Below are 26,020 nucleotides of genomic sequence, written 5' to 3' on the forward strand. Positions count from 1 at the left end.
CAGACAGACCCAGGTCATTCTGCTACAGGGTAAAAATACCATGCTAGAAGTATCTTTTTAGATCCTTGATGACCCAGACACATTCGGCATCTTGACTGCGCATAATTGCCATCTTCTTGCAAGATTCAGGAAAAAAAAATCAAAAGTTAATGAGGATCAGAGGCCCCAAATCAGAATGTGATTTTTTTTTTTAAATACTGTTGCCATCCATTTGTAAAGTTCATGGAATAGAATGAGTTATGATGCAATATATTTTCCAGTTTATGATGTCTGTGGCTGTAATGTTTTATATTACCGAAATTTTATTGTAAAACACTGAATTCATTGAATATCGAGATGAAAGGACAAAAAAAATGTCTGAAGCACAGAAAGGTGAAAAAAAGGTAAAAAAATCAACTTGCTTTTTTTTTTTTTTTGCTGGGGCTTTAAGTTCCCCCATACGCCCTGAGCTTATATATATAAATATATCTATCTATCTATATATATATATATATATATATATATAAGCTTCCGTAGTCACACTTGGAAATCGCACCAGCAATGATTTCCTGTGGAAAACAGAATTCAGCGTTGTATATTTCATCCTTTTTTTCAGCAATGATTTCCTGTGGAAAACAGAATTCAGCATTGTATATTTCATCCTTTTTCTGCTTTATGCTACTGATACTGAATACTCATCCTTCATCAAATAATCAAACTTTACAAAGAACAGTGAAGAATGTTGGCAGAGAATCTGGATCATCCTTGAAAATTTCAATGAGAGGCGTAGTCATTTGTTTCTACGATGACTTTCCAGACCTTTTTCACTTTCTGGGTGGTCAGACCTTATTTCTCAGAAAAGTGAGTTTTACTTTGCATTATGAGTCATTTGAAGTCACTGGATTATCAACATTTGCAGTGTGCTAGGATAACATTTCTCATGAGAAATGCAGATGTTCACAAATGAATGTTTTGTTCAACAGCCACTCTGCAAGGCTCCTGCCCATTATATCCTGAACAATACTAGATTGGTAGCCTGTTCTCTCTTCCCAAACAAAAGAAAGCACAATGCATTATACCATTAGCAAAACATGTATCTGTAAATCATAAACATCATGAATAATGAGTGCAGACTCTGTTCTTATTTTCATCTCACTTTATTGTTTTTGGCGTTGTATTACATTTTTACAGTACAACACGTAAATCTACACAATATGAGAGCTATTTTTAACCTTGTAGTTACATGGTAAAGCCCACTCAAGCATGATGCTGCTCCCTGACCTTTAACTACAATAATCTCCCTTTCATTTTACACGTTGCGGTTCCATTCACTTCTAACTACACTGGCCAACCTTTTCAAGGAAAAGATACTGTTTCATTTTGCCATAAAATTTAAAGTGTTTCGGTACATTTTGCTGTGGTATTATTTACTCACTGCACTTGCATTGTCAGTCTAAGATTCTGGAGTAGAGTGCCTCTGTTTTGGCAACTATATGGAGATTATTATGCCCTTTTTGCACTGCCATTCGTGTGTGAAATTCTTTTAAATTTTAAGGCATCCTAAAAACTCTCCCTCTTGTGCACTTTCTTCCAGACGTCTGTGGCAAATTGAGTGCAGCTGTTATACCACTGCAAAATGTTACAAATCTAGAAATAAACAGGAATGCCAGGTTCCTCCTCCTCATCTGACTCTTATAGGTTCATAGGTTCATAGATTAGTACTGCCCTTGCGAGCCATTTTAAGCCTAGCCAATTATCCCCTGTGAGATTTAAACCCTGTACCTTGTGGTTGTAAGGCAAACACCTTAACCATTAGGCCACCCTCCAACTTGAGTTTCTCTTATTTTTGTGAAGGTGCTGGGTGAGATTGCAGTTTGCAGGACTTGTGTATGGATATCGGTGTTTTATTTGTGCAGCTATACCTCCTTCTATCCATATGATCATGATTCAGGAGTCCTTGTAGTAACAGTTGCTCATGTACGACAGCCCCTTTCTCAGTCTGTATTTACTCTGCACCACTGTCTGTGGTGATTTTGTTATGTATTCCCATCAAAAGCACATGTTCTTGAAACAGCCTATGAATATCTGCTTGAATGGTCATAGCTCAGGCAGATGTAAAAGATCCCATGGCACTTATTAGAAAAACAGTAGGGGGTTGCTTTATCTATTCACGTTTTTCACTTTATTTATAGTATTTATGCTGTATAATAATATTCAGATTGTTTGCAAAATTTCATGTCATACATACAATTTGAATTCTTTATAACCCCATCTTCACGGTCTTTCTTTATTTAGCAGAATGTAATTTTGAAAGATCAAGAAAAATAACACCAAATAACCTTAATACAATTTTTCCAGTTTAAAAAAAATGCATTCAATTGACATATCCCCAATCCTTAGAAGGGAACAAAGTTTTTTTTTTATTTTTTTTTTATGATACTTGCATGGGTTAACAGTTAAAACATTGTTATATGTCAAAGAAGCACCATGGCACCAAAGCCTACCCTAGTCCCACCCACCTTGTGCACAGTAATAGTGAACTGCAGGCACCTGCATCCTTGAACTCACGGGATGACCTGAGTGGGTTTCCTTGCATACCAGTGACACATTGTTGATACACTACCCCATACCATTGCTTTTTCTTTGTTTGCTCTGATTGTGAGCTGGTCATTAAATTCTGAATGTTATACAACTACTGTATTTATGTGTAAGGGGGGGCTGCTACCTCCTTAACCTCCTGCTAATTCATAACAAGGGATAATGTGTTTATAAATATAGAATTATTATACTGTGTCCCAGCAGGGGGGTAAGGAGCAGCAATCCCACTTGCCGGCTCTGTAATAGCCTACATAACTGAATTTGTACAACAATGTGCATAAAACCATCAGTCTGTCAGATAGAGTGAATCACGGAAACTGTGACAAACATACCTCTCAACCTCTTAAAGCAAGAAATCTGGGTAAAACAATAAATAGTAGGGAACAAAGGCCCAAAAATGGGACAATATTTTTAAATATTGCACTTACAAACTTTGAAATCTGATAGAATAACAGGTTTTGCATTAGCATTAATTTTCTGGAGGGTATGAAGTTTGAAATCTCCTTAGGCAACAGCTTCCTTAGTCCTTGAACATTTTATCTTTTTGTCTAACGCTTTTTTATGGTACTTCCTTAAACTAATTTTGTATTTTTTTATCCTTTGTTTTGTTCCACAATATGTACCTCATGTTTGATTTCTTAACATGCATCCTATATGAACAGTGAACTGTACACATTGTGTTTTACATGAATATTCAGTTACAACATTGTGCTCTGTGGAGCTTTTCTCCCAAGGCCGCCACTGAGAATGGGCTATTTTAGGCCCAGTCTGACTTTCCTAGTAAACAAATGGAAATTAATTAATTCATTAATATTGTCTGTATCCCTAATTGCAGTCCCTTTCCCCTTCCCTGTGTTGGCTTAGTATGAATAGGATATTCTGTATGATTATTGTTATTCTTAAAGATCTGCATTCAAAATCCCAGTCTCTTTGTTTCTTCAGCTCCCTTCTTTCATTGTCATCCCTTTCAGCTCTGAATTATAGTTTTCTGTTTGTGCAGAAATTATCAGGGAGGACCCCACCCACTTAAATTTTTGCCTTTCATTCCTCATATATCCTCCTTATCAACCTTATGCTTCCATTGCCCTACTCATAAAGTTCCAGATTACTCTGTCAGATGCTTTCTCTGCATCAAGACCCACCAACAACAGTGGTATTTTCTTACATTCTGCTTCCCTTTGGATCATCACTCTTCTGTTAATGTTGTCAAATGTTTGCCTCCCCTCCATAAAACCACATTGATCCATATCTATCAGTGTTGGCATCACATTTGCCAGTCTTTTAGCCTTTATAGACATAAACACTCTATAGCTCTATAGTCATGGTTTAGCATTGAAATGGGCCTGTATCAACCTGGATATGATAAATCTTTACCATCTTTAGGTTTACAGCTCTCACTGCTTTCTTCCAGGATGTTGGTACTTCTCCTCTTAAAATACTGCTACACAAAACCTTCCAGATCTTTATCAGTTTTTTTTCCATCCTAGCTTACAAACTTCCACAGGAATACCATCTATTCTTGGGGACTTTCCTCTAGATTGATTATATGTCACCATTTTATTGTGTCTCCTCCAATCCTGTCAATAATTGAGCCTAATCTACCTCTAAAATCGGCATATTTAATTCTTCCATAAACGTATCCATTTGAACCTTTTTGATTTCCATATTTTTTTTGCTTTATACAGACTTTAATAGAATTTCCAAAATATTTCTAATACCTCTACAAAACCTCCATCTTTCTTGTTCATATGTAAAATTCTTGTCTTCACTGGAGTCAATCGTCAACCACATATAAAATAAAAAAGTTACTTGTAGTATTTCTTTTAATGTAGATTATTGGCAACATGTAGACACTAGCTAAATATGCAGCCTTTCAAAGTACAACTAAATTAATCAAATAAACCTTTTTTACTAATCAATGGCTTTTATGTTTTCCAAAAGGTCCTTTATTTCATCTAGTATCCTGTTCCATTGGTCCTCACTTAACCCCCCCCCCAAATCTCATTCCTAATATAGAGAGTTTTCATCAAAAATGATACCAGTCCTTTACTTTTTTCTTTATTTAGTCATGCTTATTATATTTAAACAATGGTGTATATAACATAATTTCTTTCATCTGTACATTGTTTCTGTAAATATAACTGGAATTTTCATAATTTCGTTAGTAATATGAATAGCAAATTTACATCCCTGACTAATGCATTCAAAACTAATGCAAATGATATACTCACAGGGCAGTCTTGATGTATGACGTTCTTTATATCTATTTCTTTGCTTAATTATCCATTCACTAAAATGCTTTATTTTTATTATATGCAGAACATTTTACATTTTTAATTTTCTTTCTAATGTTATACTCTTCCTTAGCTGTCCACATAGGTTCATTTCGTACTATATGAAAAGATTTAAATCTCCTGTCATGATGTTGGTCTCATCAACCCTTTTTTATAATATCATACACAATTTCCCTTACTATAAGTAGTAATTCCTGACTACCTTTAAATGTCTTCCATAATACTTTTCATTTTGCTTGCCATTCTGCTGTGAATTATTTTCATAAAAATCGTATAATCGGCATTGTTCAGTACTATAGGTCACCAATTTTTAATTTTATTTTTATCTTCCCCTTTCCATACAAATTTAAGTAGAGCACTCCATAATTCTTTATATGTTAAACCTTCATTTAATCACTCATTCGTAACTTTTAAGAAATGTTTTTTTCTGCCAGTCCACAAAATTTTTATAAAATTGGTGTCCTATTCCATTTGATCCTGAAACTGACTGTAAATTAACTTTTCTAAATATCTCATCTAATTTGTGTAAGAAAATCTCATTTTCCATTTCTTTATATTCTTCCATCATTTTTTTAACATTCTATTCTTTTTTGTACTGCCTTTCTAATTTGTAACATTTTCTATACATCATTTATTATGATATTCTTAACTTGTTCCTGAGATCTTCTTCCGTATCATCTTTCATGTCTCCCACTATACTAGTATTCTCTCTAACTTTGCTATTCGAATAAGCTGATGCCTCTTCTGTTTAAGTATAAATAATATATTTGCTTAAATAATTATAATTTAGTTTTCTCTTGATTCTTTTCATAAATTCTCAGTTATATTGCATAATATTCTCTGTCATGCCTTTCAAATCCTTCAAATCATCCATAATACATAATTTGCTTTTTTTCTCTCTCGACTGCCATTCTGAAAATCATTTTTGATATTTTTCTTTCAAAGCTAGCCACCACTCAGACCAGTTTTTATACACAGTTTAGTGGAAATGTGATCTTTCCATAATTGTGTACTTATTTTCTTTCTATTTTCATCCTATAATTTCTCATTAATACTTTTTATTCATTTATCCTAGCTGATATACTCCTTGGGCTGGATTCATGAATGCCTACACTAAATGTACATGATCCATATTTAGGAGCATCTCTACCAATTTTTTTTTATTTGTTCAGAAAGATTAGACTAAGTGCAGACATTATCTACACAATTTGGTAATTTTTATGAATCCCCCTTGATATTTAAGGTTGAAGAAAATCAGTAGGAAAACTAAAATTAGGAAGAAGAAGGTGTTATGTTTGTGTTATATATTCACTCAGAATGGTGTATAATTAACGTAGGAGTTAATGAATCTGACCCCTTTTTTCTTAAGTTGCTGTCCATATGGCTGAATGATCTGAAAAGCCTTTTATAAGCATCTCTGCCTGAGCTATGTTTAAACCTTGTGATATAATGAAATAATCTATTTCCATATTATATATACCGGTACTGTAATGTCAAAAAGTTTCTTAACATCATTTCCTCTCTTCTTCCCTTTTCCTCTGAAATCACAATTAAACTCTCCCATTAATATTGTATTCATATTAATTACTACATAGTCCAGAATTTTATGAAATACATTCTCCATTTCTTTATTTGTAACATGGGCATAGAGTGCTGTAATTCTGTATACCTAATTATGTCATCTGAGATCTACAATAGGTAATCTTCCCATCATTGCTAATATTATGTTTATTATTTTCACTGACTTTCTACAAAGTACAACTATGCCTGAACGTAGTTCTTTTCCTAGGTTCCATGTTGTATCCCCTCCACAAAGTTTCTTTCTTTGTAATCTGTCTTTTTGTATCAGAAATCTTCTATCTTCCCGTATTATGTCAACATCCCACTAACTACACCACGTTAGGATGCTTGTTCTTCTACTTATATTTTTGATATTATTTATATTTACTGAAAGCACTCTAAAGTTGTCATTGCCTGTGTTGTAGCTTACCAGAAATTTTGTAAATTTGAAATATTTATATAATTTGCATTATCCATTTCCCTTCTATTTTCTCTTTAAAATGAGAAGTTATGTACCTACCATAACGTTCCATGTTAGTTGTCTTCTCTCGCCTTCTTTCTTGCTTGATGGGTTCGGAGCCGATCCTCGGCTCCGACTCGGCACTTGCTAAGCTCGAGAATCACTTTTACCAGCTCGAGGCAGCCCCATATCCCTTGATGCAAGGCAGTAAGTACCCAGATCTCGTTTGATGACAATAGGCAATAGCACCTAGCATAATAACTTCCAAAAGGAAGAAAGAAGGAGAGAAAAAACCCTGAAGGATGGTAGAAGGACCAGCACTGTATGGTCTTCAGAAGCATACTTCCTTGTAGAAAGAAAGGTCTGTCCAGGCCTGGGGGAAGGAGGGAGGGTCACAAGAAAGAAGGCGAGAGAAGACAACTAACATGGAACGTTATGGTAGGTACATAACTTCTCAATGTTAAGTTGTCAATCTTGCCTTCATTCTTGCTTGATGGGACCGCGTCCCTAGCACCTCTATCCTGGGTGGCTCAATGGAACAGACTCTTGAGAACTGTAGAGCCAAAACTGGCTCTGTCCCTGGAGGCCAAATCCAATTTGTAATGGGAAACAAATGTATGAGGAGTGGCCCAAGTGGCTGCTGCACAAATAGTGTCTAATGGAAGTCTAGCTTGAAAAGCTGTGGAAGTGGCTAAGCTTCTGGTTGAATGTGCTTTAGGTTTTGAGCACAGCTGTTTTCCCCTGAGCTGATAAATTTCAGAGATGACAGAAGAAAGCCATCTAGACAAGGTCACTTTTGAGACAGGAAGGCCTTTCTTGTTATCAGCATAAGAAACAAAGAGTTGATCGGATTTCCTGAATTGTTTTGTTCTGTCCAAATAATATCTGAGTTGGCGGTGGACATCAAGATAATGTAATTTTTGTTCCGATCTGTTTGAATAGTTTGGGAAAAATACAAGAAGATCAATAGCCTGATTCAAATTCGTCTTTGAGGCGACCTTAGGCAAAAAGGTCGGATTAGTTCTCAATGATACTCTGTCTTTGTGGAAGACTAAATAGGGGGGGCGAACAGATAAGGGGGAGTCTACGTGTTTCCTCTTACAGGTCCTCTTGCGTGGAGGATCCCCTGACTGATCAGGAGAATCCTCAGAAGAGAGGGTTCTTCCTAGTGGGGAAACCTGAGGCGGAGGATCTCTGGGTCCGGGAGCAAGAGAGATGACAGAGATATCGACAGGCACCGTAGAGGGAGGAGCTAAGGGAACAGACTGCTGGCTGAGTCCAGTGGCTAGCACACTCTTCATCACCTCGAAGGCTCCCCTCCCAGGGAGGTCCGAGAGAACCCGTTCCGAAGAACCAGGAACTCCAGGGCCCACCGAAAGGGAAGGCTCCGAGGCCGATGTCGGAGCCGAGCTCACCAAGGCCGAGGCTCCAAGGGGAAGAGTGGGGTCGGACAAGGGTCCGATGCCACTCACCCCTCGGAGGAGACCAGGGAAGCCCGACCACCGAATCCCTCTAAGGAAGGTCTCGAAGAGGAGATAAGAGTAGAGGCTGAGGGAGCAGAAGGGGGGGTATCTGTCCCTCAGCCATAGCAGAAACCATTCCCGAAGACTCCAGCTCCAAACTCTGAGGTAGAGTCGAAGGAGGAACTGCAAGGGGGTGTGGACTAATAGTCGTCTGTTGAGACGGACTATGTAGCATCTGGGCCAGTGCCTGTGATTTTAATAATCTACTGACCACCCTCTCTAAATCATGGTCAGAAAGCCTGGATGACTTGGATGATCGGCTCCGATGGCTCCATTCCGAGAGGAGAGGCCGGAGCCGAAAGTATTGGTTCCAAGGAAGGGGACCTGGACCTCTTCCTCGAAGGAACCATCGGAGCCGACGAAACCATGGATGCTGTCGGAGCTGACAACTTTTCGGCACCGACAGAAGGTCTCGATGTATCGGCTCCGGCCGGAGCCGATACAGACATAATAGTAACGGTGTCGGAGCCGGTCGGTGCCGACACCGAAGCCTGAGCCACATGGTGGTTGGAGCCAGTCGGAGCCGACACAGATGTGACCGAACCAGTATCGGCACCGATAGCCATCGGTGCCGAGGGTTTGTGCAAACTAGGATCGGCTCCAGCCGGAGCCGATCTCGACTCTGAAAGAGTCGGAACCGAGGCCGCAGGCTTAGAGACAGAAGCCTGGGCCTTGGAAGACTTGGAAGTCTTAGTCGGGGCCGACTTAGCCGGAGAGCCCTCCGGTTTAAGAAGGCCCCTCAAAATCAATTTGTTTCTCTTCTCCTGCAGGACTCTCTGGCTAAAAGAATGACATATTGCACAGGAGTCCTGCAGGTGGAGAGGTCCCAGGCAGTATAAGCAAGAAGTGTGACCGTCTGTCAGAGACATCTTCTGACAGCACGAGTCACACTTCTTAAAGCCTGAGACCCTTTCCTTGGACATAGTTGCAGAAAAAACACAGACACAACACAGCCCAAGAAACAATTATCCCAAAATTAAAGAAATTGCTAACCTCTCACATACACACACACACACCCTAACAAGGGGGGGGGGGATGGGAGGGGAGAAGGCCTGACTAAAAAAAATTAAGAAGTGAGGGAAATTCTAGTCAGAAAAGGGACTAAATCTAAACTAAAACTGTTAAATATAAGTTTTAAGTGAAAAAAGGGGCAAAAACAGTAATATATAAATCACTTACCAGGAGCTGGTAAAAGTAGGACCTCATCAGCGAAGTGGCAAACGAGATCTGGGTACTTACCGCCTTGCATCATGGATATGGGGCTGCCTCGAGCTGGTAAAAGCGACTCTCGAGCTTAGCAAGTGCCGAGTCGGAGCCGAGGATCGGCTCCGAACCCATCAAGCAAGAATGAAGGCGAGATTGACAACTTAACATCTTATCTTTTCTGTGTCTTATTCTTTTGCCAATTGAATTTTTTTATTTTCATTATTTTCCAATATATATGTTCTGCATCACTTATTTCAGAACCTTCTTTTGTATTATCTTCTGTTTCATGTTCTCTTTATTCTTTTCTTTATTTTTTCCCTTGTCTTGCTTCCCTACTTCCACTTTTCCTTTTATTGGGACTTTTTCTCTCTTCATATACTGTCCTTTCTTGTGTTTACTTCATCCTTTTTCTCTAGATTACAATCCATCAATAAATACCAGCATTTGTAACATTCCAATTCACATTATTTACATCATGACTTGTTTCCCTACAAATATGACATTTCTTTTCATCACAGTTACTTAGCAAATTATCAATTTTTTTCCACAGGAAAAAAAAACTTGTTTTGAGTGCCCCAAATGTTGTACAACACCTCTGTTATCCTTTACATTTATTATACTAGGGAAATGAACAATTATTTCCGTCTCCATTTTCGGTAGAAAGTGACATTCCATAATCCTCCATTATCATAGACTTTTCTAATGCCTATAACTTCTTTGCAAAGTTTGCTTAAGTGTCTATTTAAAGTCTCTTTTTCAAGGTCAGTTCAGAATTGAACCTGTATTTTCTTTTTGTTTTCCTGTGAAATCCTTTAACCAAATAAGAATTCCATGGATTACAGTTCTTTTTCTTCTCATTACCCCCCCCCCAAAAAAAAAAAAACTTTCCAGAACAGAACTAGTCTCATAAATAATGTCACAAAATGTCTCTTTATGAATAAGAACAAAAGCTCTTATCTCACAAGTCTTTGGGACCATTACATTATCCAAAATGTGATGCCTGCATTTCTTTTTCTTCTTCTTTGTTTTGAATTCTCAGCATAAGTTTTCATTGAGCATTGAAACTTCCTTTTATCTGTTCATCCCTTATCGCTTTCCCTGTAGCTTCTTTAAGAATCTTGGTATATTATTTCTTTTTCTGTCAGTCTTCTTTCAAAATGGCTTCTGATTCCTCCAGTTGGATTTTGTCCATAATTTTACCCCATGAAACATCTTTTCCACTCTCCAGCTTGCTCTACAACATCAATTCCCCAAAATGTCATCCCGCAACCCTCCCAAGAGGAAGGTTGTAATAACACATCTGTCCGTGTTTTGAACATATGCTTCTGATGAAGTAAACAAATTTTTACTGAAACAGCTCTTCAGAATCTTGTAGGGCTTTAAAGACTGCACAAATGTTCATCTCTGTGCTGTCCACCATCTTGGATTTCCCAGCCATCACTGAACTAGGAACAGAACAAGCACTCTAATGAGAAGGGGAATTTCCCTAATGCCCTGGCCCATTTTTCTCTAGCAGTATAAATACCACCACCTTGGCTCTCACCTGAAAAGAGATCTAGTTAGCAAAGTTTAAATAAAACATAAAGAAATCAAATACATATAGATGCAAAACATGTTACTTTAAAATTTATGTGATTTAGACTAGTTGTCTCCAGTTTTGTAGAACATCTCTGATTTTGGCTCAAATTGTATGGCCTCTTCTTGAGCAAATCACTTAACCAATTAGTACATTTGAGGAAATAGAAAATTGAGCTAGGCTCCTCAGTGGCTCCCTGGACTGCAACTCTAGTAACTACATATGAGTAGTTGTACTGTAAATGAAGGAAATTGATTATAGTAAACAAAAGCATCATTATATGAGTCCTGTTCTTTGGATGTGATCCCTGGCTTCCTTGTTCTGTTGAATGTTGACAGTGTGTTTATGATTTAGCTGTGCATAAATTTGACAGCATGAAGTCTGTGAGTGTAAATATTAATATTATAACTGTTAATATTATAACTGAATACATTTTTAATTTATTTATTTTTTTTGCAGGTGCATAGGTAAGTAATGCAATGTGTTTGGGCTACAAAAGCTTGTCTAGCACTTACTGCAGATGAGTAAGGGTATGAGCTGTTAAGGAGCTGCTTCCTGTAGTATATGCTTTGATTCCCTCAGCATTCATTTGTGTTCCATGCGACTTTGCCAAGTTACATCACCAGACAGTCTTCCTGGGCTGCTTGTAAAAAAGGACTCTTGTGTCTAGTGGGTGACCCAGCCTGTTAGCAAATGTGTTACACATTTGTTTTTAAATTCCTGCACTCTTTACACAGACACATTCTATGCTATTTGAGTATGACCAAACAGCAAAGAACAAACTAAAACTTAAAACAAACCACTGACAAGAGACTTTAGACAGCACTGAAAAATATTTAATGTTAAGCGCTTTTCGTTTGATAGATTAAACAAACTTCATCAGACATACTGAAAATCTTGTGAACAGACTTATATAGAGTAGCAATTAGCCAATCATTTAATCTGATGCACAAATTAAGTAAGCTAGTTTAAAAAGTAAAAAGGACTTCTTAGAAGACCTTTTTAAAGAAATAGACACATTAAAAACATTAAAAAACATTACAAAAGCTCCACTCTCTCTCTATTAAAAATAGACATGTAAAACATTCAAGCACACTATAACCAAAGCTGTACTACTGATACTACAACTAAATACAATTAATTAGTATTATGTATTTAAACATTAAACATAATCATAAATACAATCAAAGAAAAAATAATAAGAAATAGTGATGAAAAATATAATAGTAAAAAATGTATATGTGTATGTATAAATATGTAATGGAACTGATTAAGTGTAAAAATAAGCAAATCAAAAGTACGGTACCAATTACAGGTCATCTTGTCAAACTTTTGATTTTTAAAATACTACTAATAGAGCAACCCTCATTCAAACCAGGTGAATTATATGCGTTCAACCTGATCTGCCATATAAGCTCAAGTTCTTCTAATCTAAGTGAATCAGGACCACCTCGAGGGTTGTAACAAACTTGGTCTATCACTATAAACTTAAAACTATGATTGGGAAATTGAACTATATGTTTAGCTAGTGCATTATCAACTTTATGCTTTTTAATGGCGTATAAATGCTTATTCATACGGTCACGCAGCCTTCTTTCTGTTTTACCAACGTAGAAGGCTAAACATGACAGACATTGAGCTAAATAGACTACCATTTTCGAGTTACAATTAACTCTCAGCTTCAAGTAATATTGTAAGTTGTGAATACAAAATCTGTTGGATTCAGTGACATAAGAACAGTAATTACAGGCCTGGCATTTACTTTTGATTTGCTTATTTTTACACTTAATCAGTTCCATTACATATTTATACACACACACATACGTTTTTTACCATTAGATTTTTCATCACTATTTCTTATTATTTTTTCTTTGATTGTATTTATGATTATGTTTAATGTTTAAATACATAATACTAATTAATTGTATTTAGTTGTAGTATCAGTAGTACAGCTTTGGTTATACTGTGCTTGAATGTTTTACATGTCTATTTTTAATAGAGAGAGAGAGTGGAGCTTTTTTAATGTTTTTTAATGTTTTCAATGTGTCTGTTTCTTTAAAAAGGTCTTTTAAGAAGTCCTTTTTACTTTTTAAACTAGCTTACTTAATTTGTGCATCAGATGAAATGATTGGCTAATTGCTACTCTATATAAGTCTGTTCACAAGATTTTCAGTATGTCTGATGAAGTTTGTTTAATCTATCAAACGAAAAGCGCTTAACATTAAATATTTTTCAGTGCCGTCTAAAGTCTCTTGTCAGTGGTTTGTTTTAAGTTTTAGTTTGTTCTTCGCTGTTTGGATTTACTGTTTTTTTACATGGCGTCTGGTTTAGAGTCGGAGGACAGTGGCACGCTTCTTACAAGTACTCCTGTAATTTTTAAGAATGGAGACAAGTCGAGTGACTCAGTATTGTTGAAGGCTCCGGATATGGAGAATAAGAACTTTAATTTTTTAATTTTGCGCTTAGACTGTCTTATGGCGCGTTTGGACAACCTAGAATGTCATTATGATGCGCAAATAGCTCCGCTCTCACACGCTTCTTGTTCAACTGGTGGAAACACTGTGGTTGAAGCAGTTCGTGTTGCCGGTCAAGGATTACCATCTGGTTCTTCATCTTTCATCATCCCATGCGGGCAGAGGAGTATTCCGGCCATCGTAGTAGGTGGATTTACACAACAACAGGCTCTGGCAGGCTGTAATAACAGTGCGGACAGTCGTGGTAATAATGGAACCCCTAACATTTCTACAAATCCATCAGTAGCTTCGTTTCCCAAACTTGCATTAGGATTACCGGCAACCGAAGCAGTATTATCTAATACGGTAAATAATGGTTCTTCTTTCAATATCAATAACTGGTTGTCTCATAGTTTTTCCTTTGGTTCAACAACAAATGACTTGCCACAACGTAGCTTAGATAATGATAGTGAGCAATTGGGTATTTCAGCTAACCTTGAGGAATTGGATAAATCATCGGTGAAACTTAGGAAAACTCAACTGGAAATTTCTTATTTCCAGGAATGCCTCAAGCATAAAATTGTACCAAAAGGCTTGAGACACTTTCAATATCCTACTGGCTTAGAGGCTAATTCTCCTTTTCACAAGGAGCTATTGGCTTTGTATGACCGTCAAGGTTTGGAACTACTTGAACTTATGTCTAAACATTACTCGCTATTGGTAGATAACTTAACCAAACTGGTGTGTGACTTAGATGAAAAGATTAAGCTTGATGCCGAATTTTTTCGGTATAAATATGAATGCAGTAGGATCTTTGCTAGTATTGACCAATATTTAAATAAACTGAAGTGTAATAAGGTTAAGAAACTCGATAGAGACATTAAAGCGTACAATGATGGAACAGCATACCCTCAACCTTCTTCAGCACAAGTTTGGCAAGGGTCCACCAGTTCAGTCCATCTTGGTTTTGGTAAAGGAAATATTGTATCTAATAAAGTGAACAACCACATTGTGGACAATGCATCTCCTGACATTATCAATTTAAATGAGACTACTCAATCTATGCCTGGTAGAAATGATTCAACACAACATGGTTACAACTCTGGGCACTATAATTTAAGATCTAACGACCCTAATTTTTTAGGAGCAAGACAAAAACAACAAACAGGATACTTCAACCAGAAGAAGAAGCAGAAGTACAATTAATTGGTGATGTTAGTCCTGGTCCTAATATACCAGTTAACTTAGACGGTTTGCCTTCAGTAGTAGTTACACATGTTTCCAATACAACTTCAGTTTTAGACCATGTTTGTGTTGTCTAACCATGGTGAAGCTGTTATTAACCACTTGCTAGCTGAAGATGCTTCAGCTTTAATATTTAATAAGCCTATCATACTTAATAATTCAAGTGGTGATTTTAAAGTGTACAACTTTTCTTCTACCGACATTTCACCAGATTTGATTGAATTACTTTCTAAAGGGAATACGTATGTACCACCTTTGAAACTTGATGTTGCCAAAACAATTATTGACTTAAAGTTATTCACTAGAAAACTTAATCTTAATTTATTGATGGGAAATATGGCTTCGGTTGATATTAATAATTTCAGGATTCCTAGCACTTACAACCCTCCATTACATCCCCTATTACAAATTTTTGAGCTTGTTTGTGAACTTGATATACGTAACAGTGCTCGGTCTTGGCAGCTTAAAGGACTGCATGGCAACAAGACTTTAAAAGAAAGGGAATGCCTTGATTTTATAAAACTGAATGGCATCAGGTTGTGCAAACCAGACAAAGGGGGTGGTGTAGTTGTATTTGATAAGTTTGATTACAATGATAGGATGTTTCAGCTATTGAATTCACCTTCATACATTGAGAGTTCACTATCAGAAATTAATAAAGCTTACCAAGTAACCAAGAATGCTATCGAGGATATGTTCATTGAGGGTAGAATAACTCAGAGTATATACAATTTTATGTCAACTTCCTACCCAAAATTTTCTTGTTTATTTGGTATTCCTAAGATCCATAAAGATCTTAACCCCCCCCCCCCAATGCGCCCTTTGGTCGATGGTAGAGGATCTCCTACTTACCCATGTGCTAAGGTTGTTGACTCTATTTTACAAAAATATTTGGTCAACTTGAAACAAATCTGTAAGGATTCATGGATGTTTCTAAATAGACTGAACCAACTCGAGATCAATCCTAGATACAACTTTCTAACTATCGACGTAAAAAACCTATATACATGTATTCCACATGACATAGCTGTAGAATGGGTTGCTGAAATGTTAAAACTTCAGGGTTGTACTAAAAATGAGTTAAATTTAGTTCAAGAATTACTGGACATAATTCTTGACAACAATTATTTTATGTTTGAAGGGAATTTTTACCTACAAAGAGTGGGTGTGGCTATGGGTTCCCCGTGTGGGACTAGTGTAGCCAATATGGTTATGGCCCACTGGGAACACCAGTTTGTCACCAACAATTGTGTGTTCAATGACCAGCTAATATTCTATACCCGTTATTTGGACAACATTTTTATCTTATTGGATGGTGACAGTTCTACTAGTGAGTTGGTTGTGGAGTATTTTAACTCAACCACTAATTTTTTGAAGTTTACACACACTTTTAATGCAGATTCTATTTCTTATCTTGATGTTTTTTTATCTAAAGATTATTCTGTTCAAAAACCTACAGCTTCCATTTTTAGAAAGAACACATATTGTAACTCAATGTTACATTTTTCTAGTTGCCATCCACTGCACCAAAAACGGGCTATAATTAAGGGTCAACTTGTCAGGGCTGCCCGTATCATTACCCTAGACCACGATTTCCATGCCGAGTGTCTCTATATTAGAGGGATGTTTGTCCATCATGGGTACCCTGACTACATGGTCAATGAAATTATTGATGAAGTAACAGTTAAACGTCAGAGTTACTTCTATAAACCTATATTGAACAATCCATTTAACACACCTAATAGGGTGGTCGTCCCCCCTTTTATGTCACCCGAATCATCTGACAACTCTCTAAGAAGAAATACTGTAGTTTCTACTTTTGTTACAACGTACAATCTTAATAGCAGAGACTGTTTTCAGATTTTGTTAAAAAATTGGGAAATTTTTAAGAATGATGACATTGTCTACTTAAGTGTAGGTGAACGTCCTATGGTGATGTATAAAAGAGGTAAAAACCTCAAAGCATATTATGAACATCATGTAAGAACTTCTGTTAGAACAGTAGGTATGTATAAATGCCAGGCCTGTAATTACTGTTCTTATGTCAGTGAATCCAGCAGATTTTGTATTCACAACTTACAATATTATTTGAAGCTGAGAGTTAATTGTAACTCGAAAATGGTAGTCTATTTAGCTCAATGTCTGTCATGTTTAGCCTTCTATGTTGGTAAAACAGAAAGAAGGCTGCGTGACTGTATGAATGAGCATTTATACGCCATTAAAAAGCATAAAGTTGATAATGCACTAGCTAAACATATAGTTCAATTTCCCAATCATAGTTTTAAGTTTATAGTGATAGACCAAGTTTGTTACAACCCTCGAGGTGGTCCTGATTCACTTAGATTAGAAGAACTTGAGCTTATATGGCAGATCAGGTTGAACGCATATAATTCACCTGGTTTGAATGAGGGTTGCTCTATTAGTAGTATTTTAAAAATCAAAAGTTTGACAAGATGACCTGTAATTGGTACTGTACTTTTGATTTGCTTATTTTTACACTTAATCAGTTCCATTACATATTTATACATACACATATACATTTTTTACCATTATATTTTTCATCACTATTTCTTATTTTTTCTTTGATTGTATTTATGATTATGTTTAATGTTTAAATACATAATACTAATTAATTGTATTTAGTTGTAGTATCAGTAGTACAGCTTTGGTTATAGTGTGCTTGAATGTTTTACATGTCTACTTTTAATAGGGAGAGAGTGGAGCTTTTTTAATGTTTTTTAATGTTTTTAATGTGTCTATTTCTTTAAAAAGGTCTTTTAAGAAGTCCTTTTTACTTTTTAAACTAGCTTACTTAATTTGTGCATCAGATGAAATGATTGGCTAATTGCTACTCTCTGTTCACAAGATTTTCAGTATGTCTGATGAAGTTTGTTTAATCTATCAAACGAAAAGCGCTTAACATTAAATATTTTTCAGTGCTGTCTAAAGTCTCTTGTCAGTGGTTTGTTTTAAGTTCTATTTGAGTATGAAATGTAGTTTAATGGGTTGCCAGATCACTAAATGTAAGATTTAAGGGAATAGAAGTTTATTGCTTCACACACTGAATCTGTTTTCAATTAGAAAGTGTTTTTGCTTTGTTTAGAAAATAGCTGTTAATGTTTTTTTCTGTAAAATTTGAAGTAAAAGGTTTAAATGAAATCAAAATCTCTAACAATTCTAAAAGTAAAGAAGAAACTGGTATGTACATTGACATGTTTGATCACTGTGGTCAGGGTAGTGGGACATTGATATAGTTGGCAGGGACCTAACTCTTAAGCATGCATATGGTCCCATTTGTCCATGGACCAGCTTGTTGACTCTGGTGGTGTGTGCTGCAACTATACACCATTGTTAACCATTTAAGTAGGTCAGACCTGCAGAGAGTGATGTCAGATGGGGTAGCTGTTCTTGTTGACCAGGAAGACCCAAAGTGGGTAAAAAAATGAGATGTAGGTGTAATGCAAGCATGTATGCCCTCCCCCTGCCCCCCCCAAAAAAAGTAGTATGTTGTGTGCAGTAATATTTGAGATTTATAACGATTGTTGAACAAAAGCCTTTGCAGCATTTGTATTGTCTTTAATTGCTTTGCTTTATTTGTACCAGTAAGAGTGAATACATTCATTATTATGTCTGGAGTGTTATTTGTTCCAGTAAGAGTGAATACATTCATTATTTTGTCTGGAGTGTTATTTGTTCCAGTAAGAGTGAATACATTCATTATTATGTCTGGAGTGTTATTTGTTCCAGTAAGAGTGAATACATTCATTATTATGTCTGGAGTGTTATTTGTTCCAGTAAGAGTGAATACATTCATTATTATGTCTGGAGTGTTATTTGTTCCAGTAAGAGTGAATACATTCATTATTTTGTCTGGAGTGTTATTTGTTCCAGTAAGAGTGAATACATTCATTATTATGTCTGGAGTGTTATTTGTTCCAGTAAGAGTGAATACATTCATTATTATGTCTGGAGTGTGTAATATAGTCTAAGCATGACTAAACAAGTTGCATTTTATTAATGTATTTTTTGCAGTACCTTCTTTACTGCCTCCAGTAACTGCAAAGAGATTGCTGTTTACCAGGTCGCATAGTCTGCATTGTTTGGAGTGACGATCAGAACCTTCTGAGCATTAGCGTCCATTATGTAGTTACTGTTGCATATTACTGTGATACAGTCTTCTCTACAAGATCAGATTGTAAACTGTTTCAACATTTAGTTAAAAGTTGCAACCCTCGCAGTCAAAATGGAGAACTAAAGCTCTGACTTGTTAATGAGCAGCTTCCTGTGGCAAGGATGCAGGGTTTGAATCTTTCCACCGTCATTTAACTACTGTGTGATTTTGACCAAGTCACTTGGCCAGACAGTGCTTTGGAGCAATTGGGAATTTAGTCTAGGTTACTTAATGTCTTAAGGACTGCATGCATAGTTATGAACCTGTTGTTTGCTAGCCATTCCCTATTGCATAGCTGATCTAGTTCAGGAAATGTTGTGACAATGTCACCAACACATCATTTCTCTTTAATGTAATGTAGGCAATTTGTTCTTCAAAGGCAGCAGGCACTGCAGTTGTAGATGAAGCACTAAAATGCAAAGTTGTTTGCCAGCAGCAACCTCTGCTTTAGTAGTAGTTCTCTTTAATGAGGAATTACTCTGATGACTTTTATTTCTACAGAGACTGTGGTGGCCATGGTTGTGCAGTGGTTAGCATTGCCACCTCACAACAGCATCTATATTATATTGCATGCTCAGAAGAGCAAACGACACATAATTGACCCCATGTAAGTGAAAGCTTACAACATCGCAACCTCAGAACAGCGATTTTTTTTTCCAAGGGAAAAAAATTGCTGTTCCGAAATAAAAAAAAAAAAAAAAAAAAAAGGTAAAACATTACATAATGTGGGGGGCTTCACCCCCCCCACACACACACACACCCTACTTAAATATACCAACTCTGAGATCACACTACAGTGCCAAAAATGGCAAAGTAGCGAAAGCGACCAAGCAAATTCTTTCCCAGGGAAAGAATTCACTGAAAAGCTGCTTCGCTATTTTGCCTTTTTACGCTTTTCAGTTCGACAACAAAGACGCATTCAACAACCTGCATCTGCGACAGCGTAATAGGGAGCCCTCACAGCAAGAGGTTTTCCAGTTCAATTCTTGGATGGGTTGCTTTCTGTGCAGACTCTGCGGTCGTGTGGGTTTCCTTCGTGTGCTCCTGTTTCCTCTCACATCCCAAAGACATGCTGCAGATGGATTGGACACTCTAAATTGGCCCTAGGTGTGTGTGTGTGCCTTCTCTGGAATGTTGGCTAAAACTTCACTGTCAGTCACTCTCCAGACTGTTGTTCTACTGTGGCGACCCCTAATGGGAAAAGCCAAAAGGAGAAGATGATGAGATTGTGCATATTGACTGAAGACAGTAGTTTGTGTCTCTTTATGGTTTAAATTTTCTGAAATGGATAATTTTGTCATTATTGGTTCATACATTTTGTTTCACTGCGTACTGGAAAAAAAATGTTCAAAACTACAAATTTAAAACAAATGCTAACAAATGTTGCTGCACTAAGCAAGGAATATAATGTAATACAACCAGGAAGATGAATCAAAGAACAGCTGCATGTATGCATGGTCCTAAAAATATGTGCAAAGGGCATATGGCTTGAAATCCGCTCCAAGATGCACTTAATTCACCATTGGCCAGATGCATTTTCAGTGTATTTGAGTTTAAATGTTTTTTCATTGAATGGGAGTTTCAAGGGCAGAGAAGTTTATTGCTGCTCATGCTACGTCTATGTTCATAGGATCATAGGAGGTTACTAGGCTAACAGCCCTAAAGCCCTTATAAGCCTAGCCATTTTTATACTATGTTACCCCAGCTGTCAGTGGTTAAGTGAGTGAAGTTCGCAGAGATAAAGGTCTTTGGTAGTTAATTCCGACCTCCTCTGTCCAGGAGGGACATGCGTGCCACCCCAGGAGTGAATATGTGGTCACTTATCCATTGATCTACGTTGCGTTTGAAGAGGGTCAGGGAGGGACTCTGTTTTACATAAATTAGAAGCTTGTTCTAGAGAAGTGGTAGTCTCTGGGAGATGTATCTATCTCTCCAGCATGACCTACTCTTGTCATAGGCTAGGTTAAGATTCCTGGATCGAGTAACCCTCCTGCAGCTTGATTTATGAATGTGTAGCATTTCTGTCAGGGCTGAGTCAGAGACTGCCCTGTAAGCCAGGCACAGGTCACCCCTTAGCAACTTGTAGGAGACAGAATACAGTGACAGGGCTTTCAGTCTTTCCACATAAGACTTGTTTTGTGTACTTTGTAATTTCTTGGTGAGAAACCTCTGTGGTCTGTCCAGTTGTTGCAGGTATCTGGTGAGTTACATGCAAAATGGAGCATATGTACTCGATTACTGTTCTGATGAGGGCTGAGTATAATGCAATTATAACATCCTTAAATGTAGCTGCAATGCCTTTACTTATAAGATTTGCCACATAGAATTTTTTTATTTTTTATTTATTTTACATTTGTTGACCGGGATAGTCCGACTGGATGCATGTCCATTTTCAGCGGAGGCCTGGGGAGAAAAGCTCCAAGGGTAAGCAGATACAGCATTACATAATACCAGCATTACATATTACAAACAGAACATTTACAGAGATTACATAAGTAAGCAAGTTAAACAAGTTCCACAGGTTACAGTTAGTCCTGAGCACAAGTCAGGATTAAATTAAATTACACAGTAAACTGGTTAACAGATTTTTACACATTTGAGTTAGCCAGGCTTGATACATTGACATTGACAATTTCCTTATGACTGTATGACTGTGGATACATGGTAGCCAAAGTTCAGATTGCTATCAACTTGAGTACCCAGATCACGTACCACTGGGTCTACACTTAGGGGGGTGCTGTCTGTAATGTAATTCGCAGGGATGTCAGCTTTCACAAAGGCATAATAATGTTTTTTTTTTTTTTTTGCATTTAGCTGTAACCTATGGTTTTGACACCAGTCATTTGTCTGCTTTAACCCTGTCTGCTGTATATAACATAACTGGAGCACTCAATGTTTGCTCCCAGTTACCAGTCATCAGCGAACTTTGTCATCCATAGGCTGTCCAAGTTTGCCTGGACTTCTGAGAAATCAATACAAGTCTATTTGTTTAGGGAGTGTCTATCTGTGTTTGTACTATAAAATTTGAAATAAAAATTTTAAATTAAATCCAAAGATTTGTAATTATTGTAAAAGTAAAGAAGAAAACAGTATGTAAACTGACAGGTTTAAACAGTGTTTATGGTAACTGGGGAGAGACCGACAAGGAATGGGACACGGGAATGGCTGCGGGGGGGATCTGGCCCATTACCCTGCCTAGGGTCCTATTTCAACAGCATGATCTATCAGTGTTCATTCTTCTGCGTGCAATCTTAAGTCAGTCTGCTGAATATTTCCACTGGAAGGGAAAAAAAATTAAGAAAGCTTTGAGAGGTTGCATATTGCTCTGTTGGTGTGCTACACAGGTGCCAGTAATTAGTTAGCAGAGAACTGATCCATGATGGATTTATTAGCAAAAAGTAGCAAAAGAGCCCTTCTGCCAGCAGCTGGTATCAGTTTTGTAGTGTTAATGCCGCAGAGGCATCAGTCATGTGGACAGGAAATGCTTAGCTAAATAACATGTTTGCACTCACTGCTACCCAAACAGAGCATGTGTTATGTCACCTTCTCTTAAAATTTCTGGGTTATTAAGTGGCTGACTCTTGCATAACACCTGCATGACATGTAGCCTGTTCATTGCTTATTAGCATTAAATGCACAGGTCTCTCTGATTAAACCAAACTGCTGTTGTCCAGAGTGGTATCAGTGGTCACTCTTTCTATGTTGGACTATTACATGCATTTCAAGCAAACCCGAGTACCACTAGGTATGTCAGCCTCTGGTTTTACTTCCTGACCATTTTTTTTCAACCACTGAATTGCAATTGTATTCCTAATTATGAGATGCCAAACTGGAAAGTGGCCTTAGAAGATTGATTTAGCCTTGTGACAAAAACAAAATGGTGCCCAAATTGATTCTTGATCATTCGGTGGCCTGCATGTTTATTAAAATTGCACTAGATTTGTAAGTCTCATTTTTGTGATATTGGCATTTTCTTTTTCTTCATTTCTTTCTCATCTGTTCTGGCACCAGGTTCTTCAACTCGGAGGAATTCCTAAACTTCTGAATCTCCTGGACACAAATAACACTGAGGTGCAGAAAGCAGCATGTGGTGCTCTGAGGAATGTTGTCTATGAAGACATCGAGAACAAAATGGAAGTGCACAATTGTGGCGGAATTTCAACGCTTCTCAGATTGTTAAAGGAGACAAAAAACCCAGAGATCATAAAGCAAACCACAGGTACAGTAATCTGACTGCCATTCACTGCCTCTGTCTCCGAGTACTAAGGCATGAGGGATATTCATGATGTTACCTTACTCCTAGTGGCGTTATGATGTATAAACCTGAAGGACAAGTGTCTTATAATCACTCGTTCTACAGTAATGTCTGTACTACTCCCACCCCTTGTTGTGCCTTATAAAATGGGTGTTTGTATATTTTGCAGGTTTAATTTCCACCTGGCAGTTTATGTATGATAATTTTGTGTTTTGTAGTTCTTAAACCTATTTTAACTAATTGGTAGTTGTACAGGTTTATAACTTTTTTACTGTTTCTGATTCGGTAATGTCTTGCATTGAGTTTTTAGTGTTTTTATTTTTTACGTCCATTAGATTTTTGTCAGTCTTGAATGGTCTTTTGATCTATTTTATTTTTTATTGTTCTTTTCTTATGCAGACTTAGTGGTGTGTTTGAGTTAGTGAGTATTTATTTCTGGTATGTGATGTTGTCTCTTTATTGATTTACGTGGGGCACGAGTTTAGTACTGTATTACAGCTTCCTAATTGTGTGGAGAGACTGCATTCACGGTCACAAGAGACATCAGTCTGAGGAACTCCTCAGGGTACCGGGTGAGCTAACTGTGGCTCCGTATACATGTATACACACGCACACTTACATAGATAGATTTTCTATCTTCTTCTTCTTTCAGCTTTTCTCGGTTAGAGGTCACCACAGTGGATCACCTGTCAGCTCATGATTGGCAGTGGAGTTTTATGGTGTCGAGTTGCCAGCCAACCTTCCACAGAAAGCACCCACACACACACACACACACATGCACACACTCACACCTAGGGCCAATTTAGAGAGTCCAATCCACCCACAGCATGTCTTTGGGATGTGGGAGGAAACCGGAGGATCCGGAGGAAACCCACAGGACCACAAGGAAGACATGCAGACTCTGCACATAAGGCACCCCAGCTGAGGATCAAACCGAAGAACCGCTTGCTGTGAGGCAGCAACACTAACTACTGCACTACTGCAGCCGTCCTTACAGATCGTCTGTCTATGTGTCTATATATGTATCTGCATGTGTGTATATGTTTATATTCATATATGTGTAGATGTGTGTGACTATTCTTATTTAATTTTTTTTCCTCATGCAGCTCTAATTAAATAATTTACAATCCGTGAAGCTGTTTAGAAAGCTCAAGTGATGAGTTTACATCATATCTGTAGGCTCAGACTTCAACTTGAAGACTAGATTTCTGATAGTAGCCACATAAATATTTTTTACAGAGAAACTAAAATGTGCATATTGTGTTATGTACTGGTACAAATTTTTAAGTTTTAATATTATTGTAATTAACCTTATGTCATGATTGGAATTTGTTCATTGCTTGTTGTGCTTTTCTTCATGTATGCATTGATAAAGTGACAGTTTTGTAGTTTTTTGAGAAAAATGCATGACTTTAAGCAGAGGAGCCTGCTTTTGCAGTGTTAAGGGATGATGTATATTTGCTCATAAATGTGTTATATTAAGTAAAAACACAAAACCAGAGTTGTGCTGAACACGTGAGTTACTGACTGCTGAAATGTAAAGAATCCGCCTGTTATAAATTGTACCCATCGCACAAATCCATTGGACTCAATTATGTATTTATGAAAATTCTGTGTTTTTACAGGCGGGGCAATCCCCCTTATGGCCTCCACACCCAATGCTAATTATATATACCAAATGTGAGATCATAGTGCAGTGGGGAAAGGGTACATTCCTCTATCCCCACTGTAGCACGATCTCCATACAACTAGTTCAGCTTTTCGGAAAGTCGATCATGTGGTCTTAACCATATGAATTTTGACTTTCTGAAAAGTCGATCTTCCAAATGGACCCATATATAATTTGTCATGGGAAAAAGCACTAGGTTTAGTTTCTGTAAATGTGAATGAAAACACATTATTTGTCTGCTGCCTTTCCTGTTCTACATTATTATATAGCTGTTGTAAGTGGAAACAGAGTATTCATTCTCTGCTCAGCAAACCTCACAACATTAGTGGCTGGGATTTCTTTGTGTTCAGGACATAATCTTTGCTCTTTCTGAGGGCATTCATAGCATTCAGAACAACTTCTTTATATCTTTTCAGTGCTTCTGCTGCATGCAAGGTAACATCTTAGCAGTGACATCTGTGTGTTACACTCTAGTTATTTCTTCTGAAATACCTTGTATAATCCTACAGCACTCTGGTTTTCCCCACAATAGAATGATTTTGGCATTTCAGACTACCTGTGGACCTCTGGTCTTTCCTATCTGGACCCTCACCTTGGTATCCCTCAGTAATTCTTGTTTCAGTATTCAGTCCTGTTGTGTGGACTGGTCTGATTAAGTGCCCTTCAAACTATGTGATTCAGGACTTTCATCCATTGTGGGTCATGGACTGAGATAGCCATCCTTCTGTGGTCAGGGTATTTGAAAACTATCCTTCTCTAATCATGCTATGGTACATCCATCCTCCTCTAATCCTCTTCTGGAACATACATCCTTCTCTAATCCTCTTCTGGAACATCCATCCTTCTCTGGTCATGGCATGGTACATCTGTCCTCCTCTGGTCCTCTTCCGTGTCATCCATCCTTCTCTGGACATGGTATGGGACATATATCCTCCTCTGGTCCTCTTCTGGAACATCATGACCAGATCAATCCTTCTCTGGTCATGGTATGGTACACATATCCTTCTTTAGTCCTATTCTGAAACATCCAT

General features: G+C 37.3%; 1 protein-coding gene across 1 annotated transcript in view; it reads left to right on the plus strand.

The window, feature by feature from the left end:
- The window catches only part of PKP2 (plakophilin 2), a 1,518,559-nt gene that overhangs the window by 828,778 nt on the left and 663,761 nt on the right, over nt 1–26,020 (plus strand). Inside the window, exon 5 of the mRNA XM_044087464.1 lies at nt 23,077–23,284. Coding sequence (XP_043943399.1) covers nt 23,077–23,284 — 208 coding nt within the window. The remainder of the gene's footprint in view (nt 1–23,076; nt 23,285–26,020) is intronic.

This window comes from Protopterus annectens, chromosome 11.part0 (assembly GCF_019279795.1).
Source record: "Protopterus annectens isolate FY-2018-M chromosome 11.part0, PAN1.0, whole genome shotgun sequence".
Classification (NCBI taxonomy): domain Eukaryota; kingdom Metazoa; phylum Chordata; order Ceratodontiformes; family Protopteridae; genus Protopterus; species Protopterus annectens.